The sequence below is a fragment of the Oncorhynchus gorbuscha genome, linkage group LG13 (genome assembly GCF_021184085.1).
Source record: "Oncorhynchus gorbuscha isolate QuinsamMale2020 ecotype Even-year linkage group LG13, OgorEven_v1.0, whole genome shotgun sequence".
NCBI classification, from domain to species: Eukaryota; Metazoa; Chordata; class Actinopteri; order Salmoniformes; family Salmonidae; genus Oncorhynchus; species Oncorhynchus gorbuscha.
Window position 1 is genome coordinate 63,909,816 of NC_060185.1, and position 22,246 is coordinate 63,932,061.

General features: G+C 46.2%; 1 protein-coding gene across 2 annotated transcripts in view; it reads right to left on the reverse strand.

Moving 5' to 3' along the window:
* The window catches only part of LOC123993304 (testican-1-like), a 340,549-nt gene that overhangs the window by 81,244 nt on the left and 237,059 nt on the right, over positions 1-22,246 (reverse strand). For both annotated transcript variants that reach the window (XM_046295310.1, XM_046295309.1), the window contains 3 exons: positions 19,454-19,574; positions 5,587-5,719; positions 3,295-3,418 (listed from right to left, as the gene is read on the reverse strand). In XM_046295310.1, coding sequence (XP_046151266.1) covers positions 3,295-3,418; positions 5,587-5,719; positions 19,454-19,574 — 378 coding nt within the window. The remainder of the gene's footprint in view (positions 1-3,294; positions 3,419-5,586; positions 5,720-19,453; positions 19,575-22,246) is intronic.

Consider the following 22,246-nt stretch of genomic DNA (forward strand, 5'->3'; position numbering starts at 1 on the left):
TCTTAACACACACATTCACTCCCTCACCCTCCATACTGCTATACTGTCTTAACACACACATTCACTCCCTCACCCTCCATACTGCTATACTGTCTTAACACACACATTCACTCCCACACCCTCCATACTGCTATACTTTCTTAACACACACATTCACTCCCTCACCCTCCATACTGCTATACTGTCTTAACACACACATTCACTCCCTCACCCTCCATACTGCTATACTTTCTTAACACACACATTCACTCCCACACCCTCCATACTGCTATACTTTCTTAACACACACATTCACTCCCTCACCCTCCATACTGCTATACTGTCTTAACAACACATTCACTCCTCACCCTCCATACTGCTATACTTTCTTAACACACACATTCACTCCCCACCCTCCATACTGCTATACTTTCTTAACACACACATTCACTCCCTCACCCTCCATACTGCTATACTGTCTTAACACACACATTCACTCCCTCACCCTCCATACTGCTATACTTTCTTAACACACACATTCACTCCCTCACCCTCCATACTGCTATACTGTCTTAACACAACATTCACTCCCACACCCTCCATACTGCTATACTGTCTTAACACACACATTCACTCCCCACCCTCCATACTGCTATACTGTCTTAACACACACACTCACTCCCTCACCCTCCATACTGCTATACTTTCTTAACACACACATTCACTCCCACACCCTCCATACTGCTATACTGTCTTAACACACACATTCACTCCCACACCCTCCATACTGCTATACTGTCTTAACACACACATTCACTCCCACACCCTCCATACTGCTATACTGTCTTAACACACACATTCACTCCCACACCCTCCATACTGCTATACTGTCTTAACACACACATTCACTCCCCACCCTCCATACTGCTATACTGTCTTAACACACACATTCACACACCCTCCATACTGCTATACTGTCTTAACACACATTCCTCCCACACCCTCCATACTGCTATACTGTCTTAACACACACATTCACACACCCTCCATGCTGCTATACTCCACATTCACCCCACACCCTCCACTGCTATACTGTCTTAACACACACATTCACTCCCACACCCTCCATACTGCTATACTGTCTTAACACACACACTCACTCCCTCACCCTCCATACTGCTATACTTTCTTAACACACACATTCACTCCCACACCCTCCATACTGCTATACTGTCTTAACACACACATTCACTCCCACACCCTCCATACTGCTATACTGTCTTCCACATTCACTCCCACACCCTCCATACTGCTATACTGTCTTAACACACACATTCACTCCCACACCCTCCATACTGCTATACTGTCTTAACACACACCACTCCCACACCCTCCATACTGCTATACTGTCTTAACACACACATTAACACCCTCCATACTGCACTGTCTTAACACACACATTCCTCCCACACCCTCCATACTGCTATACTGTCTTAACACACACATTCACTCCCACACCCTCCATGCTGCTATACTTTCTTAACACACACATTCACTCCCACACCCTCCATACTGCTATACTGTCTTAACACACACATTCACTCCCACACCCTCCATACTGCTATACTGTCTTAACACACACATTCACTCCCACACCCTCCATACTGCTATACTGTCTTAACACACACACTCACTCCCTCACCCTCCATACTGCTATACTTTCTTAACACACACACTCACTCCCACACCCTCCATACTGCTATACTGTCTTAACACACTCACTCCCTCACCCTCCATACTGCTATACTGTCTTAACACACACACTCACTCCCTCACCCTCCATACTGCTATACTGTCTTAACACACTCACTCCCTCACCCTCCATACTGCTATACTGTCTTAACACACACACTCACTCCCTCACCCTCCATACTGCTATACTTTCTTAACACACACACTCACTCCCACACCCTCCATACTGCTATACTGTCTTCTCACTCCCTCACCCTCCATACTGCTATACTGTCTTAACACACACACTCACTCCCACACCCTCCATACTGCTATACTGTCTTAACACACACACTCACTCCCTCACCCTCCATACTGCTATACTTTCTTACTCCCACACACACTTAACCACAAAGGCTACTTCCCACACCCTCCATACTGCTATACTGTCTTAACACACTCACTCCCACACCCTCCATACTGCTATACTTTCTTAACACACACACATACTTACTCCCTCACCCTCCATACTGCTATACTGTCTTGAGAGAGAGAGAGCGAGATGGGAAAGAGATGGAAACTCCTTAAACCACAAGGAGTTTTTTTTCTTGTTTTACATTCCGTGTGTGTGTCCGCATACATGTGACTGCATTAGCTTGATTGCCACTGTCTCTGTGATGCATTCAGATGAACCCTGCTCAGGCACACACACATCACCACCACTTTCTGATTAAATGATCTTGTCAGGGCTGTATTTGATCACGAGGAAACTCACTGACAGCTTATGAATCAATTCATAATGAACACATTTGGTCTCTCTTTCATAATGACAGGCCGTGTTTCTCCTAATAGCTTTAGTCGCATTGATTTATTTAAAACATACCATTATATCACATCTAGAAGGGTAGAGCTCATCTATGCAGGTTTAAAATGCCATTAGTGCCGATGCAAAATGCACACACAATGCGCTTAAACCAACACGCAATACAACAGCTTGTACTCTGTCCTCACCTGTGTTGAAATGCATCATGCGTTGAGTATTTGAAGTACAGCTGCAACACTGGTTTCACAATGTCAGCAGGATATCAATAGTTGTATTTTCACCGCTATGGCTGCAAATCTCGCACTAAAGAGAGTGAATTATGTGGAGTATGAGCGTTGATAGCACAGTTACAGTGTGTTAGTAATGTGATGTATGGAAACAGGCATCTTTAAACCAAACAGGGCCAGACAGAGGCAGCATGTGCTGTCATAATACCAGCGCTTATTTCACTATATCAAGATGCTACGCTGGGACAAAAGGTTGTGTGTACTTTAACTGGTGTGTGCGTGTGTGCGTGTGTGTGTGTGTGTGTGTGTGTGTGTGTGTGTGTGTGTGTGTGTGTGTGTGTGTGTGTGTGTGTGTGTGTGTGTGTGTGTGTGTGTGTGTGTGTGTGTGTGTGTGTGTGTGTGTGTGTGTGTGTGGGTGCAACCGAAGCACTTCTTTATTTTGCCAATTAAAAAAGCCACCTACACAATGACTGACTGACTGATACTGACAGACTCATTGACAGACTGACAGGTTTAGGGTTAAAGGTTACTCACCGGTCTTCTCTGTCTTGTCTCTGTGTGGTTTGACCAGTTCCTGACCAGGCAGACATGGGCACGGTCCCTCACACTTCAGAGCGATGCTCTTCCCTGATGTGCACGCCTGGAACTCCAGCTTACACTACAAAACACAGAGAGTCATGGGTAGTGGAGTCTTTCTTCATGGAGAGGCAGATGAGGTAGGCAAGTCTCCCTGGAGGTAATGTTGGACATTCAGCTCAAATGAACAGATGTGGCCACTAAGAAGCTATGTAAACACACTTTTACACAGACCACTGGCTTTCTTTTCCTGGCTTGTGTGTTAGAGCATAGCCATCTCAATACAACAGCAGAGTACAGTAATCAGGTCATGAATAAATGGAAATAGCCTTTAAATGCACTAAAACAATATCCCTGAAATAATGAACCTTCTGTCAAAATAAAATCCAATTTTACACACACACACACACACACACACACACACACACACACACACACACACACACACACACACACACACACACACACACACACACACACACACACACACACACACACACACACACACACACACACACACACACACACACACACACACACACACACACACACACAGTCTCTCTCCTCTCAGCTCTCCAGTTGACACTTTCAATTTCACACATTCCAATTTAAATCCATCACCTCCTCCCTGACAGTTCTTAGATAGCGGCACTAATGTCGCCTAATGCAATTTGTTGACAAAGGTACGCCACTCTCCCGTTCTACACATATTGAATTATCTGTCCAGAGGGAGGAGAGGAAGCCTATGAAATATTCCCCAGAAAATTCAATTTGCTGCCATTTCCAGGCTAGTCAAACACTGTCTGTGTCAGTATTGAGAACCTTCTGGAATATCTCTCTCGCTCTCTCTGTGTACGGCTTTGATATGTTTGAAATGATGTACAAATGCAGAAAAGAAACAGAAAATTAGGGAGGTAAAACTAGAGGGTCAAGTACAGAGAACAGTAGAAGGGAAAGGAAGGAGGGAGAGAGAGAGCGATAGGGAGACGAAGGAATACTATATGTTTCTCTATTTCTGTGTCATTACACTCTAATGACACAGTAATAGAGGGAATTAGGGAACATAAAAGTGAGACACAAAGAAAGAGAGAAGATGAGACAGAGAAAGAGAGAGGACATGATTGTTCCACAGTGAGTGGAGGGGGCCGAGAAGTTCAGACTGAAGCACTACTCATCCAGAGGGTTTAGGAGAGATGGGGATGAGCAAAGAGAGAGAAGGATGAGAAGTGGAGAGAGTTAGGAGAGAGGAGCAATGTAAAGGGCTTTACTCTGCAAGCTGCAGTCTCTCTCCAGAGATGAAAGCATCCCTCTGATAATGGGATCTGGAGTGTGTGTGTGTGTGTGTGTGTGTGTGTGTGTATATGCATGTGAGAATCCAACATCATTTCACACTTTATAAGAGCACTACACTATAAGAGACAGATTCTTAGCCCAGGCGCTAACCGTTATATTGCTGTTCGTCTCAGTAGGGGCGCCATCACTAGCAGCTAACTGAGGCCACACATTTATCCAGACCACTGAAGCCAGAGGGAGCAGGTAAAAGGAGAGGAGAGAAGGACAACACTGCCACCCCTTTCCCCCTCCCCTCCTTCGCTCTCTGATGGAGAGTGACACCCCAATCCCCCTCTCCACCTCTGGAGTGGATGACACAAAGGGGAGTGGGGGCAGGTATGTGTGTGTGTGTGTCAGTGTGTTCTAATGACAGAACCCCCATGAGAAGAGGGCTGATTGATCTCTGCGAATCTATGTGGCAGAGGATCGCCTCCCTCAGTGGTAACACAGGCCAGATTAGATTTTGTGTGTGCATGCGTGCGTGTATGTGTGTCTGTGGTTACAGAGTGGTTTCTAGCTATTAAAAGGGCTTACATTCTATGGACATTTTATCTCAGTAAAGGTGACAGAGGGGGTGAGGTGGAGGGATGGGGGAGCAAAGCAGGGATAATTGGGGAGCAAAAGAGAGGGAAGAACTGAACGAGACCGAGGAAGAAGAGAGGAGAAGAGGGAGAGGTTGTTTTTCTCTAGCCGAAGGACTCTGGAATCAAATGGCATCGGCAGACACAGTTCATCCTCAGCGTCATCCATCACGGCTGACGCGGGCATTTACGGAGCGTCGCCATTCCGAAGCTCTCCGTGTGTGTGTGTGTGTGTGTGTGTAGACCTATGACTATAAATGAGCAGCCAAACAAGAGATATTAAAGAAAGAGAGAACGAGGGAGAGAAGAAGATGGGTTGGGTTGGTATGCGTCTCACCTTAGAGGAGTAGGTGTGGCCGTCAGAGCCGCACACGGGGCTGGGGTGGATGACAGGGCACGGACCACACTTCCCATGGGCCACTGCTCCTGCCCAGTGTTTGTGGGCCAATCTTTCTTTTCTGGGTTTCACACTAAAGAGAGAGGAGGGGGGGGGGTCAGTGAGAGACACACACACATAATGCAATATAGTAGCATATTACTCAAAGATAAGCGAACAGATTTGATTGTTCATTTCTACTCGACTCAGTATCTCGATTCCAGATGTCTGAGAGCACTGTGGTAAGAGATCCAGGAAGTTGAACAAAACGGCAGGGGTTTCCAATGGCAACAGTGGATGTTAAAGGTGGAATGCAGCTGTTTCATTCACAATATCAAATCATTTCTGGGTGACAATTATGTACTGTGATCATTTAAATTAAAATAGTTTAAAAAAAGACACAAAAATAGCTTCTTAGCAAAGAGCAATTTCTCAAGGAAGACTTTTGCTAGGACTGTCTGGGAGTGGTCTGTGTGGGGGAGGGGAAAACTGAACAGCTGCTATTGGCAGAGAGGTTTAGAACTCTTTTATTATTAACTAATAGTCTGAGTCGATCTTCACGTAAGGAATTCCCCACGCCCACAAATTGGGGAAAACCACATTCTTTCCAAGTGAGCCCCATTGTAAAAGAGGCGTCAAAAACAAAATTCGCCGTCATTTTTTTTTGTTACATAGAAATAACAAAACATGCAGAAAAGCTGCTGTGCTGTTCAATGTACATGAACCAGGTCAAACATCCCGACCTACAGTTGGCAATGCTCCCACGTAGGGAAATAAGGACGGCTTCGAGAAGAGCCCTGTGGCTTCAGGCTATTCAGTGTAGGACAGTGGGTAATGTGGGGAACCGGTGTCAAAATAGGCTACATGTAGCTATGTGTGTGGAAAACATTTCATCACAGATAAGACATTTAACTTGTTTAGCATAGTCCATTTGTAACTCCATTTGTAACTGTTTAGCATAGTCCATTTGTGTGTGTGTGTGTGTCCACTCACTACTGGCATCTATATAGTCCATTTGTAACTCCACTCACTACTGGCATCTATATAGTCCATTTGTAACTCCACTCACTATTGGCATCTATATAGTCCATTTGTAACTCCACTCACTACTGGCATCTATATAGTCCATTTGTAACTCCACTCACTACTGGCATCTATATAGTCCATTTGTAACTCCACTCACTACTGGCATCTATATAGTCCATTTGTAACTCCACTCACTACTGGCATCTATATAGTACATTTGTAACTCCACTCACTACTGGCATCTATATAGTCCGTTTGTAACTCCACTCACTACTGGCATCTATATAGTCCATTTGTAACTCCACTCACTACTGGCATCTATATAGTCCATTTGTAACTCCACTCACTACTGGCATCTATATTGTCATGTTTGTCATTTATTGTCATGTCTTGTCCCTGTGCTCCCCATGCTATTCGTTTCCCTCTGCTGGTCTTGTTTGGTTCTATCCTTCTCTCTCCCCCTCCCTCTCTCACTCTCTCGCTCTCTCTTCTCTCTGTCGTTCCGTTCCTGCTCCCAGCTGTTCCTATTCCCCTAATCATCATTTAGTCTTCCCACACCTGTTCCCGATCCTTTCCCCTGATTAGACTCCCTATTTATTCCTTTGTGATCCGTTCCTGTTCCGTCGGTTCCTTGTATTGTATTCACCATGCTGTGATTGCGTTTCGCCCTGTCCTGTCGTGTTTTTTGCCGTGATTGTGTATCACCCTGTCCTGTCGTGTTTTGTGCCTTCATCAGACGCTGCGTGTGAGCAGGTGTCTCAGTCGACTACGGCCTGCGCCTACCCGAAGCGACCTGCAGTCTGTGGCCGCTTCTCCAGTTGTTTTCCCCTCTACAAATCTAGAGGATGTCAGTTATTCCGTTTTGAACATTATTAAACTCTGTTTCTGTTAAGTCGCTTTTGGGTCCTCTTTTACCTGCATGACAGAAGGAACCGACCAAGGAATGGACCCAGCGACTTCAGACGCTCGTTACACTGCCGTCGAGTTCCAAGGAGCCATGCTCGGCAGACACGAGCAGGAATTGTCTGCTGCTCGCCATGCCGTGGAGAACCTGGCCGCTCAGGTTTCCGACCTCTCTGGACAGTTCCAGAGTCTACGTCTCGTGCCACCTGTTACTCCCTGGCCTGCCGAGCCTCCAGAACCCAGGGTTAATAACCCACCTTGCTACTCCGGGCAGCCCACTGAGTGCCGCTCCTTTCTCACGCAGTGTGAGATTGTGTTCTCTCTCCAACCCCACACATACTCTAGAGAGAGAGCTCGGGTTGCTTACGTCATTTCACTCCTTACTGGCCGGGCTCGAGAATGGGGCACAGCTATCTGGGAGGCAAGGGCTGATTGCTCTAACAGATTCCAGAACTTTAAAGAGGAGATGATTCGGGTTTTTGACCGTTCAGTTTTTGGTGAGGAGGCTTCTAGGGCCCTGGCTTCCTTATGCCAAGGTGAACGATCCATAACGGATTATTCCATTGAGTTTCGCACTCTTGCTGCCTCTAGTGAGTGGAACGAGCCGGCGCTGCTCGCTCGTTTTCTGGAGGGACTCACGCAGCGGTTAAGGATGAGATTCTCTCCCGGGAGGTTCCTTCAGATGTGGACTCTTTGATTGCTCTCGCCATCCGCATAGAACGACGGGTAGATCTTCGTCACCGGGCTCGTGGAAGAGAGCTCGCATCAACGGTGTTTCCCTGCTCCGCATCGCAACCATCTCCCTCCTCTGGCTTTGAGACTGAGCCCATGCAGCTGGGAGGATTCGCATCTCGAATAAGGAGAGGGAACAGAGGATCACCAACCGCCTGTGCCTCTATTGCGGAGTTGCTGGACATTTTGTTATTTCATGTCCAGTAAGAGGCCAGAGCCCATCAGTAAGCGGAGGGCTACTGGTGAGCGCTACTACTCAGGTCCCTTCATCTAGATCTTGTACTACTATGTCGGTCCATCTACGCTGGACCGGTTCGGGTGCTACATGCAGTGCTTTGATTGACTCTGGGGCTGAGGGTTGTTTCATGGACGAAGCATGGGCTCGGAAACATAACATTCCTTTCAGACCGTTAGACAGGCCTACGCCCATGTTTGCCTTAGATGGTAGTCATCTTCCCAGTATCAAATTTGAGACACTACCTTTAACTCTCACAGTATCTGGTAACCACAGTGAGACTATGTCTTTTGATTTTCCGTTCACCGTTTACACCTGTTGTTTTGGGTCACCCCTGGCTTGTATGTCATAATCCTTCTATTAATTGGTCTAGTAATTCTATCCTATCCTGGAACGTTTCTTGTCATGTGAAGTGTTTAATGTCTGCCATCCCTCCCATTTCTTCTGTCCCTACTTCTCAGGAGGAACCTGGCGATTTGACAGGAGTGCCGGAGGAATATCATGATCTGCGCACGGTCTTCAGTCGGTCCCGAGCCAACTCCCTTCCTCCTCACCGGTCGTATGATTGTAGTATTGATCTCCTTCTGGGGACCACTCCTCCTCGAGGTAGACTATACTCTCTGTCGGCTCCCGAACGTAAGGCTCTCGAGGATTATTTGTCTGTGTCTCTTGACGCCGGTACCATAGTGCCTTCTTCCTCTCCGGCCGGGGCGGGGTTCTTTTTGTTAAGAAGAAGGACGGTACTCTGCGCCCCTGCGTGGATTATCGAGGGCTGAATGACATAACGGTTAAGAATCGTTATCCGCTTCCCTTATGTCATCAGCCTTCGAGATTCTGCAGGGAGCCAGGTGCTTTACTAAGTTGGACCTTCGTAACGCTTACCATCTCGTGCGCATCAGAGAGGGGGACGAGTGGAAAACGGCGTTTAATACTCCGTTAGGGCATTTTGAGTACCGGGTTCTGCCGTTCGGTCTCGCCAATGCGCCAGCTGTTTTTCAGGCATTAGTTAATGATGTTCTGAGAGACATGCTGAACATTTTTGTTTTTGTCTATCTTGACGATATCCTGATTTTTTCTCCGTCACTCGAGATTCATGTTCAGCACGTTCGACGTGTTCTACAGCGCCTTTTAGAGAATTGTCTCTACGTAAAGGCTGAGAAGTGCTCTTTTCATGTCTCCTCCGTTACTTTTCTCGGTTCCGTTATTTCCGCTGAAGGCATTCAGATGGATTCCGCTAAGGAGACGGCACAAATCATTATTGAGAATGTATTCAGAATTCATGGCCTCCCGTTAGACGCCGTTTCAGACAGAGGTCCGCAATTCACGTCACAGTTTTGGAGGGAGTTCTGTCGTTTGATTGGTGCGTCCGTCAGTCTCTCTTCCGGGTTTCATCCCCAGTCTAACGGTCAAGCAGAGAGGGCCAATCAGACGATTGGTCGCATACTACGCAGCCTTTCTTTCAGAAACCCTGCGTCTTGGGCAGAACAGCTCCCTGGGCAGAATACGCTCACAATTCGCTTCCTTCGTCTGCTACCGGGTTATCTCCGTTTCAGAGTAGTCTGGGTTACCAGCCTCCTCTGTTCTCATCCCAGCTTGCCGAGTCCAGCGTTCCCTCCGCTCAAGCGTTTGTCCAACGTTGTGAGCGCACCTGGAGGAGGGTGAGGTCTGCACTTTGCCGTTACAGGGCACAGACGGTGAGAGCCGCCAATAAACGCAGGATTAAGAGTCCAAGGTATTGTTGCGGCCAGAGAGTGTGGCTTTCCACTCGCAACCTTCCTCTTACGACAGCTTCTCGTAAGTTGACTCCGCGGTTCATTGGTCCGTTCCGTGTCTCCCAGGTCGTCAATCCTGTCGCTGTGCGACTGCTTCTTCCGCGACATCTTCGTCGCGTCCATCCTGTCTTCCATGTCTCCTGTGTTAAGCCCTTTCTTCGCACCCCCGTTCGTCTTCCCTCCCCCTCCCGTCCTTGTCGAGAGCGCACCTATTTACAAGGTACATAAAATTATGGACATGCGTTCTCGGGGACGGGGTCACCAATACCTAGTGGATTGGGAGGGTTACGGTCCTGAGGAGAGGAGTTGGGTTCCGTCTCGGGACGTGCTGGACCGTTCGCTCATCGATGATTTCCTCCGTTGCCGCCAGGATTCCTCCTCGAGTGCGCCAGGAGGCGCTCGGTGAGTGGGGGTACTGTCATGTTTGTCATTTATTGTCATGTCTTGTCCCTGTGCTCCCCATGCTATTCGTTTCCCTCTGCTGGTCTTGTTTGGTTCTATCCTTCTCTCTCCCCCCTCCCTCTCTCACTCTCTCGCTCTCTCTTCTCTCTGTCGTTCCGTTCCTGCTCCCAGCTGTTCCTATTCCCCTAATCATCATTTAGTCTTCCCACACCTGTTCCCGATCCTTTCCCCTGATTAGACTCCCTATTTATTCCTTTGTGATCCGTTCCTGTTCCGTCGGTTCCTTGTATTGTATTCACCATGCTGTGATTGCGTTTCGCCCTGTCCTGTCGTGTTTTTTGCCGTGATTGTGTATCACCCTGTCCTGTCGTGTTTTGTGCCTTCATCAGACGCTGCGTGTGAGCAGGTGTCTCAGTCGACTACGGCCTGCGCCTACCCGAAGCGACCTGCAGTCTGTGGCCGCTTCTCCAGTTGTTTTCCCCTCTACAAATCTAGAGGATGTCAGTTATTCCGTTTTGAACATTATTAAACTCTGTTTCTGTTAAGTCGCTTTTGGGTCCTCTTTTACCTGCATGACATATATAGTACATTTGTAACTCCACTCACTATTGGCATCTATATAGTCCATTTGTAACTCCACTCACTACTGGCATCTATATAGTCCGTTTGTAACTCCACTCACTACTGGCATCTATATAGTCCATTTGTAACTCCACTCACTACTGGCATCTATATAGTCCATTTGTAACTCCACTCACTACTGGCATCTATATAGTCCATTTGTAACTCCACTCACTACTGGCATCTATATAGTCCGTTTGTAACTCCACTCACTACTGGCATCTATATAGTCCATTTGTAACTCCACTCACTACTGGCATCTATATAGTCCATTTGTAACTCCACTCACTACTGGCATCTATATAGTCCGTTTGTAACTCCACTCACTATTGGCATCTATATAGTCCATTTGTAACTCCACTCACTACTGGCATCTATATAGTCCGTTTGTAACTCCACTCACTACTGGCATCTATATAGTCCATTTGTAACTCCACTCACTACTGGCATCTATATAGTCCATTTGTAACTCCACTCACTACTGGCATCTATATAGTCCATTTGTAACTCCACTCACTACTGGCATCTATATAGTCCATTTGTAACTCCATTTGTAACTGTTTAGCATAGTCCATTTGTGTGTGTGTGTGTGTCCACTCACTACTGGCATCTATATAGTCCATTTGTAACTCCATTTGTAACTGTTTAGCATAGTCCATTTGTGTGTGTGTGTGTGTGTGTCCACTCACTACTGGCATCTATATAGTCCATTTGTAACTCCATTTGTAACTGTTTAGCATAGTCCATTTGTGTGTGTGTGTGTGTCCACTCACTACTGGCATCTATATAGTCCATTTGTAACTCCATTTGTAACTGTTTAGCATAGTCCATTTGTGTGTGTGTGTGTGTCCACTCACTACTGGCATCTATATAGTCCATTTGTAACTCCACTCACTACTGGCATCTATATAGTCCATTTGTAACTCCACTCACTACTGGCATCTATATAGTCCATTTGTAACTCCACTCACTACTGGCATCTATATAGTCCATTTGTAACTCCACTCACTACTGGCATCTATATAGTCCGTTTGTAACTCCACTCACTACTGGCATCTATATAGTCCATTTGTAACTCCACTCACTACTGGCATCTATATAGTACATTTGTAACTCCACTCACTATTGGCATCTATATAGTCCATTTGTAACTCCACTCACTATTGGCATCTATATAGTCCATTTGTAACTCCACTCACTACTGGCATCTATATAGTCCGTTTGTAACTCCACTCACTACTGGCATCTATATAGTCCATTTGTAACTCCACTCACTACTGGCATCTATATAGTCCGTTTGTAACTCCACTCACTACTGGCATCTATATAGTCCATTTGTAACTCCACTCACTATTGGCATCTATATAGTCCATTTGTAACTCCACTCACTACTGGCATCTATATAGTCCATTTGTAACTCCACTCACTACTGGCATCTATATAGTCCATTTGTAACTCCACTCACTACTGGCATCTATATAGTCCATTTGTAACTCCACTCACTACTGGCATCTATATAGTCCATTTGTAACTCCACTCACTACTGGCATCTATATAGTCCGTTTGTAACTCCACTCACTACTGGCATCTATATAGTCCGTTTGTAACTCCACTCACTACTGGCATCTATATAGTCCGTTTGTAACTCCACTCACTACTGGCATCTATATAGTCCGTTTGTAACTCCACTCACTACTGGCATCTATATAGTCCGTTTGTAACTCCACTCACTACTGGCATCTATATAGTCCATTTGTAACTCCACTCACTACTGGCATCTATATAGTCCGTTTGTAACTCCACTCACTACTGGCATCTATATAGTCCGTTTGTAACTCCACTCACTACTGGCATCTATATAGTCCGTTTGTAACTCCACTCACTACTGGCATCTATATAGTCCGTTTGTAACTCCACTCACTACTGGCATCTATATAGTCCGTTTGTAACTCCACTCACTACTGGCATCTATATAGTCCATTTGTAACTCCACTCACTACTGGCATCTATATAGTCCATTTGTAACTCCACTCACTACTGGCATCTATATAGTCCATTTGTGTGTCCACTCACTACTGGCATCTATATAGTCCATTTGTAACTCCACTCACTACTGGCATCTATATAGTCCATTTGTAACTCCACTCACTACTGGCATCTATATAGTCCATTTGTAACTCCACTCACTACTGGCATCTATATAGTCCATTTGTAACTCCACTCACTACTGGCATCTATATAGTCCATTTGTAACTCCACTCACTACTGGCATCTATATAGTCCATTTGTAACTCCACTCACTACTGGCATCTATATAGTCCGTTTGTAACTCCACTCACTACTGGCATCTATATAGTCCGTTTGTAACTCCACTCACTACTGGCATCTATATAGTCCATTTGTAACTCCACTCACTACTGGCATCTATATAGTCCATTTGTAACTCCACTCACTACTGGCATCTATATAGTCCATTTGTAACTCCACTCACTACTGGCATCTATATAGTCCATTTGTAACTCCACTCACTACTGGCATCTATATAGTCCATTTGTAACTCCACTCACTACTGGCATCTATATAGTCCATTTGTAACTCCACTCACTACTGGCATCTATATAGTCCATTTGTAACTCCACTCACTACTGGCATCTATATAGTCCGTTTGTAACTCCACTCACTACTGGCATCTATATAGTCCGTTTGTAACTCCACTCACTACTGGCATCTATATAGTCCATTTGTAACTCCACTCACTACTGGCATCTATATAGTCCATTTGTAACTCCACTCACTACTGGCATCTATATAGTCCATTTGTAACTCCACTCACTACTGGCATCTATATAGTCCATTTGTAACTCCACTCACTACTGGCATCTATATAGTCCATTTGTAACTCCACTCACTACTGGCATCTATATAGTCCATTTGTAACTCCACTCACTACTGGCATCTATATAGTCCATTTGTAACTCCACTCACTACTGACATCTATATAGTCCGTTTGTAACTCCACTCACTACTGGCATCTATATAGTCCGTTTGTAACTCCACTCACTACTGGCATCTATATAGTCCGTTTGTAACTCCACTCACTACTGGCATCTATATAGTCCATTTGTAACTCCACTCACTACTGGCATCTATATAGTCCGTTTGTAACTCCACTCACTACTGGCATCTATATAGTCCGTTTGTAACTCCACTCACTACTGGCATCTATATAGTCCGTTTGTAACTCCACTCACTACTGGCATCTATATAGTCCGTTTGTAACTCCACTCACTACTGGCATCTATATAGTCCATTTGTAACTCCACTCACTACTGGCATCTATATAGTCCGTTTGTAACTCCACTCACTACTGGCATCTATATAGTCCATTTGTTTGTGTTGTTGGTGTTGGCTAGCTTAATGTTCCCGGTCGGTAGCTAGCTGGCACTGACTCACGTGGCTGCTAGCACAGTCATGAAAAGCAGCATGAGTGAGAACGGTAGGGAGCAGGCAGTGTTGAAAAGTAATCTCTAGACATGTTGTACTTTTCTTAAATGTAGTTTGTAACTGACTACAACAAGCAGACAGCTCGAAAATTGCACATGAAAAATGTAACGTTTTTGCTGTGAGCCAATGGAGTAACCTAGTTAACCACGGGTTGTTTTCCCCATAGGTGGGCTGGGCCACGACGCACTATCTAATACCGACTGGGACTATTTAGCGGCTGGTGATTTTCAGGCTGTCTTTTCAAACAGCTCTCAACACTAATAGGGCATTATCATAATGTTCACAATCTCACAGTATTATTCATACCTCATAGTGTGGTATTATATAAGAACACATAGAAATCACGTTTTTTGACTGACCTAGGCCTTTGAACTCAATTTCATTGGATATTGCTTGTTCATACAATTTTAATTGCATCCAAATTGCATTCAAAATGCACGTTGCAGAAGTCAAATTGCACACAATTGCATCGCTCCCAATCAAAGTTGTCTATTCAGTAGATAAACAGGTCTGCCAACTACACTTCTTGTTCCAAACGGTCCAAAACAACAGCAGTAGAATAATAGCAGCATGTCTAATCACTCCAATCTAATTGTTTTCGTACCAAGATGGCGCCCGAGGCGTCCATTACTGCTGTAACTGTCAAACCAAATGATGTACTGTACATCCATGGTTCAGTCTCTCTCTCTCCTTGTGGATAGTAGTGTGTGTGTGTGTGTGTGTGTGTGTGTGTGTGTGTGTGTGTGTGTGTGTGTGTGTGTGTGTGTGTGTGTGTGTGTGTGTGTGTGTGTGTGCGCGTGTGTGCGTGTGTGTGTGTGTGTGTGTGTGTGTGTGTGTGTGTGTGTGTGTGTGTGTGTGTGCGCGCGTGTGTGTGTGTGCCAGGGTAATGAAGGCCCTGGTCCACCAGCGCTTTTCTATAACGAGCATAATTACATTGGATAAAATCTTCCAGCAATCTTCTTGTTAAGTGCTCCGCCCTCCCTCACCCAGTCTGTCTGTCGACACATCACCCTCCTCTGCAACAACACCAGAGGTGTGAAGTTAGAGAATACAAAACCCTTCCCCCGAAATGAATCTGACAACTGGGATGTACGGCGAACGTCAAGACTTGAGAATGAATAGGGTGCGGGTGTTTCAGAGTGGGGGTTAAGGGGTAAATCTGTCACACATCTCTGTAAAACGGGTCCATTCCCGTCCAGGTCTGGGGCAGCATGGTGCGGTGCGGATCGGCAGGCAGACACCTCCTTGATGCCTATAATTATCCATCTCCCCAGCCGTGACAAAAACACTATAATCACAGATTAGACATGCCACGCACTGCCAATACCTACTAGTGAATAAAAAAGCAATTATGTCTCATAATACTGTGTAATATAAAACGCTGATGAGGCTGATCAAAATCTCCTAAAGATGTCCACCCTCATCCTCCTCCTCCCCTTGCTCTCCTCCTTCCTCCCTCCGTTTCATAGATAACCCTGAAAGCCTAGGAGAGCTGTGTGTGTGAGTGTGTGCGTGCGTGTGAGTGTGTGTGTATGTGGGTGTGTTGAAGCGTGTGCTTCCTCTAGTCAGGGTATCTATGTCTGGGTAGATAACACATGCGCATGGCGAGGGAGAGAAGGATCACTGTCAGAAAGCTGTGTGTCCAACACGCCTGTGTTTGTTCATGCGTGTGGTCTCTGTGTTACGTGTCGGGGTGTGACAGAATGGTGTGTCCGTACGTGTGTGGGAAGAGGCGAGGGCATTAGGCTCACAGACCACCCCTGGAGACCCTGCCGTGAAACTCTCACTCTCTTCTTTACCCAGCGAACATCATTCTGACTGACTGACCACAGAGCACAAGGAGGGAGAGAGGGAGAGAGGGAGAGCGAGAAAGAGAGCGTGAGAGGGAGAGAAGGAGAGAGAGCGAGAGCAAAATGAAGAAGGAGAGAGAATAAAGAGAGAGAAGGGAATAATCCTTCTTTTCCTCCTATCTTGTTGTTTCTCTCTGTCCATTGGTTTCTCTTCATTTGCCTGCCTCCTTAGTGCTCTCTGTCCAGCTCTCTCAAATCGCAGCAGGGTCTCTCTCCATCTCATTGGCCTCCTGGTGATAGTGTGTGCCACCGTTCGTGTGTGTGTGTGTGTGTGTGTGGGAGGGGGGGGCAGCTGTGTTTCCCTTGACACACACACACACACCACAGCTGGCTGTTTTAACAGTGGAAATGGAGCTCGACTAGGTTAACGGCACAGTATAACAATGACCCAGCTGGTATAGTGTAGACATACAGCATATGAACCAGTGCTCCAGTCACTCAGAGTACATTACATTTACATTTACATTTAAGTCATTTAGCAGACGCTCTTATCCAGAGCGACTTACAAATTGGTGCATTCACCTTATGACATCCAGTGGAACAGTCACTTTACAATAGTGCATCTAAATCTTAAAGGGGGGTGAGAGGGATTACTTATCCTATCCTAGGTATTCCTTAAAGAGGTGGGGTTTCAGGTGTCTCCAGAAGGTGGTGATTGACTCCTCTGTCCTGGCGTCGTGAGGGAGTTTGTTCCACCATTGGGGGGCCAGAGCAGCGAACAGTTTTGACTGGGCTGAGCGGGAGCTGTACTTCCTCAGTGGTAGGGAGGCGAGCAGGCCAGAGGTGGATGAACGCAGTGCCCTTGTTTGGGTGTAGGCCCTGATCAGAGCCTGGAGGTACTGAGGTGCCGTTCCCCTCACAGCTCCGTAGGCAAGCACCATGGTCTTGTAGCGGATGCGAGCTTCAACTGGAAGCCAGTGGAGAGAACGGAGGAGCGGGGTGACGTCATCATCACACTCAGCACTGGGTGCCTCTGCATGTACGTAGCTCTGCGGTATATTTCAATCTGTTTTAATATGCCATAACTTCATTGAATTTAACAAGTTATAAACAAGTCATCATTCCAAATATCACCCTGAAGGTCTCACGATTCAAATGATTAGGACATCTGAACACTTCCAGTTGCAGCTGTGTATTTGATCAGTGCATGTGCTATGACAAGGAACGCGAGCCTTCCTCGTTGGCGAAAATGTGAGTTTGGCGAAGTGAGTTTGGAAAATCCGAAAGTGTGCATCTTTGCAACAGTTTTCACATACAAACTTTATATGTCTGAACTCGGAATCAAATAGGTTTCCCAAAAATGAGACGATGCCTGTGATACAGTTTATTTTGATTGCCGAATATACGCATCTTTCAGGTAGCCTATCAGTCCTATCAGGTAACCTATCAGTCCTATCAGGTAGCCTATCAGTCCTATCAGGTAGCCTATCAGTCCTATCAGGTAGCCTATCAGTCCTATCAGGTAGCCTATCAGTCCTATCAGGTAACCTATCAGTCCTATCAGGTAGCCTATCAGTCCTATCAGGTAACCTATCAGTCCTATCAGGTAGCCTATCAGTCCTATCAGGTAGCCTATCAGTCCTATCAGGTAGCCTATCAGTCCTATCAGGTAGCCTATCAGTCCTATCAAGTAGCCTATCAGTCCTATCAGGTAGCCTATCAGTCCTATCAGGTAGCCTATCAGTCCTATCAGGTAGCCTATCAGTCCTATCAGGTAGCCTATCAGTCCTATCAGGTAGCCTATCAGTCCTATCAGGTAGCCTATCAGTCCTATCAGGTAGCCTATCAGTCCTATCAGGTAGCCTATCAGTCCTATCAGGTAGCCTATCAGTCCTATCAGGTAGTCTATCAGTCCTATCCCTATCAGTCCTATCAGCCTATCAGTCCTATCAGGTATATCAGTCCTATCAGGTAGCCTATCAGGTAGCCTATTAGTCCTATCAGGTAGCCTATCAGTCCTATCAGGTAGCCTATCAGTCCTATCAAGTAGCCTGAGCCAGGCTACCATGTAAACCAGATTGTAAGGGAAATCATTATTCTTGCAAAGCATGTCAACATTTGAATCTAACTATTGTATTAACCAGAGTATTCGCAACAATTTTGAATGCATGTTAATGTACACAGGTTCTTTTTCTGATATATTCCGTTTGAAACTGGATCAGCAGAGCAGTGGTAGCGACAGAAGACGTGCTTGGAGCCGTCCAGTGACGAGTCTCTGTTCTGCTCTTCTCTGCGCCTGTACACCCAGAGGTGCCAGTAATTATGAGTAACGAGCACTTACTCCCTATTAATGGCCATTGCATAATTTAGATTTGTTTGTATTAAACTGAAGACTGGAGAGAGGCACCGGGATCAAGTGTTGAGGGGGGCCCACGCCTCCCCCTTCTTCCTCTCCCCCACAGAGATCTTATATGTAATGATATGCTCCCCCCTCTTCCGCCCCCCTCCTCCCCCTTCTTCCTGTTCTCTCTGTCAATCAAATGTCACCTCAGTGGACAAGGGCAGTAATAGAAGCCGAGGAAATGCCATGCAGAGTGCATACCTCCGCAGACTTCAATGGCTGCGGAGAGAGGCTAGGACACAGAGATTGCACATGATTTGCACTTAGGAGGCAGGTGGGTGGTGTGGCTAATACCAGGCCAGGGTATACTGTAGGTTACTAAAGTATATACATCATCAAAGCCATTAAGCTAAATAAAGGCATTCGAGTTTGAGCTTTTCTTTTCCTTTACCGCACATTGTAAAGGACTAAGGGCTAATGGTATGCTTTATGAGAGTCTTACCTGTGTCTAGGCTGATTGTGGTTGATGTTGGTGCAGATGGCTGTCTGGTAGTCGTGGCTGAAACACACTTTGTGAGCAGGGCAGCGCACCTTCAGACACGGGTCTTTAGTGGCGTCCGGAGCTACATGGAGAGAGAGAAGGGACAAAATTCATCACTAAATGATTAAATCATGACCTAGCATTGGCAGTACATATGGAAAGTTCATCAAGACAAGTATGCTCATATCCAGGGTGGGACAAAATGCCCCCCCCCCCCCCCCCATTTCCAGTGAAAGTTGCGCCCCTGCCCATGTCAGACTAGTATCAGTCCAGAGGGAATATGGATTCTGGCAACAAAGAGAGAAGAGAGGGGGTGGAGAGGAGAGTCTATTCACCATTCACAACCGAGAAATATCTTTCAATCATTCAGACACAGAGATAAAGGGAAGGAGTCTGATGAAAAACCCTGAGTGCCATATCAGCATCACACAAACTACACGAACACCGCCCTCTAACTCAGTGCTTCGACAAATGTCCGCCCTCGCCATACACATTGCATTAAGAAAAGTAAGAACCATAGGGAAGAGTGAAAGACATGGATGTAGCTAGTGATTTTGGAGTGTTACCATTCTGGACCTGTCTCATCAGAACTCTGTGCAAGCGAGTAGTATAGCCCTGTCTACGTTCACATCAATCTCCCCAGCAACATTATCTCCATGGCTGCGAGACACAGGTGGCTGGCGTCTAAGGTGACGAAGATCAAAGACACACATTGGCTCTGAGCGTTCGGTTATTTCACTCTACGCTTACTACACAAATACACCCACAGGGGATGGAGAGAAAAGGAATAAAGAAAGTGTGAGAGGAGGAGGAAGAAAGAGAGAGATGGGGGTGCTGTAAAGGAGGGAAATATGTAGGACTGTGGGGGGAGCAGTTACCAGAGGAGAGGAGAGGAGAGGAGAGGAGAGGAGAGGAGAGGAGAGGAGAGGAGAGGAGAGGAGAGGAGAGGAGAGGAGAGGAGAGGAGAGGAGAGGAGAGGAGAGGAGAGGAGAGGAGAGGAGAGGAGAGGAGAGGAGAGGAGAGGAAAGTTGACCACCATATTTGATCCTGCTTTGATTCTAAATGACCCCAAACTTGACTGTCCCTTTAAACAGCTTGGAAAATTCCAGAGAATTATGTCATGGCTTTAGAAGCTTCTGATAGGCTAATTTACATCATTTGAGTCAATTGGAGGTTTACCTGTGGATGTATTTCAAGGCCACCATCAAACTCAGTGCCTCTTCGCTTGACATCATGGGAAAATCAAAAGAAATCAGCCCAGACCTTAGAAAAACATTGTAGACCTCCACAAGTCTGGATCATCCTTGTGAGCAATTTACAAATGCCTGAAGGTACCACATTCATCTGTACAAACAATAGTACGCAAGTATAAACACCATGGGACCAGGCAGCCATCATTCCGCTCAGGAAGGAGACGCGTCCTGTCTGCTAGAGATGAACGTACTTTGGTGCGAAAAGTGCAAATCAATCCCAGAACAACAGCAAAGGACCTTGTGAAGATGCTGGAGGAAACAGGTACAAAAGTATCTATATCCACAGTAAAACGAGTCCTATATTGACATAACCGGAAAGGCCTCACAGCAAGGAAGAAGCCACTGCTCCAAAACCACCATAAAAAAGCCAGACTACGGTTTGGAACTGCACATGGGGACAAAAGGAGGAGGCTTGCAAGCCAAAGAACACCATCCCAACCGTGAAGCACGGGGGTGGCAGCATCATGTTGTGGGGATGCTTTGCTGCAGAGGGACTGGTGCACTTCACAAAATAGATGGCATCATGGGGTAGGAAAATTATGTGGATATATTGAAGCAACATTTCAAGACATCAGTCAGGAAGTTAAAGCTTGGTCGCAAATGGGTCTTCCAAATGGACAATGACCCATTGACTTTCACGCTGCACTCACTCACTGACAAACACAGTAACGCTCTCGCCCCCCCCCCCCCACACACACACACACGGATCCAAATGTGACACACAATTTTTGTGCACTGAAATCTTGGGAGAGTCAACCGCCAACTTAAAACCATACCGCTATCCAATGACATCACGAGGAGTAGAATCTAGGACATGTCTGAGGACATAACGTGCCAGACATCACAGAGCACCAGTGCAAATGGCCATTACGCACAGCAGCTTGATGAATCCACGGATGTGGCTAACCATGCAATTCTAATGGTCTACGTCAGACACGTCTGGGATAACTTCGAGGAGCTGTTCCTTTTTAGTGATGATCTTCCCACGAGCAACACCACAGAGGCTGTCTTTAACACAATGGATATGTAACTGGACTCTGTGGGATTGGCCTGGGATGGGTGCGTCGGAGTGACCACTGATGGGGCAGCTGCCATGACAGGAAAGCTACCCCGGAAATGTGCTTCCCGGAAATGACACGGCCAATGTCCTGGTGCAGCGTAATGGGATCCCGCTCTCTCCTGTCGTGAAATCAGAATCATGCTACCGTTCAGCACTACCCGTCTGTGTGAAAGTGGCTTCTCTGCTATGGCCATGCTGAAAACGAAAAGCAGAAACAAACTGGACAGCCAGCATGACCTCCGAGGTGCCCTGTCAACCAGACTTCAATAAACGTATCAAACTAAAGAACAAGACAGTTAACCCACCGTTCCTAGGCCGTCTTTGTAAATAAAAATGTGTTCTTAACTGACTTGCCAAGTTAAATAAAGGTAAAAAAAGAAAGAATAATTCAAAAGAAACACCCCCAGCTTTCCCACTGATAGGCCATGCACGCATGCACAC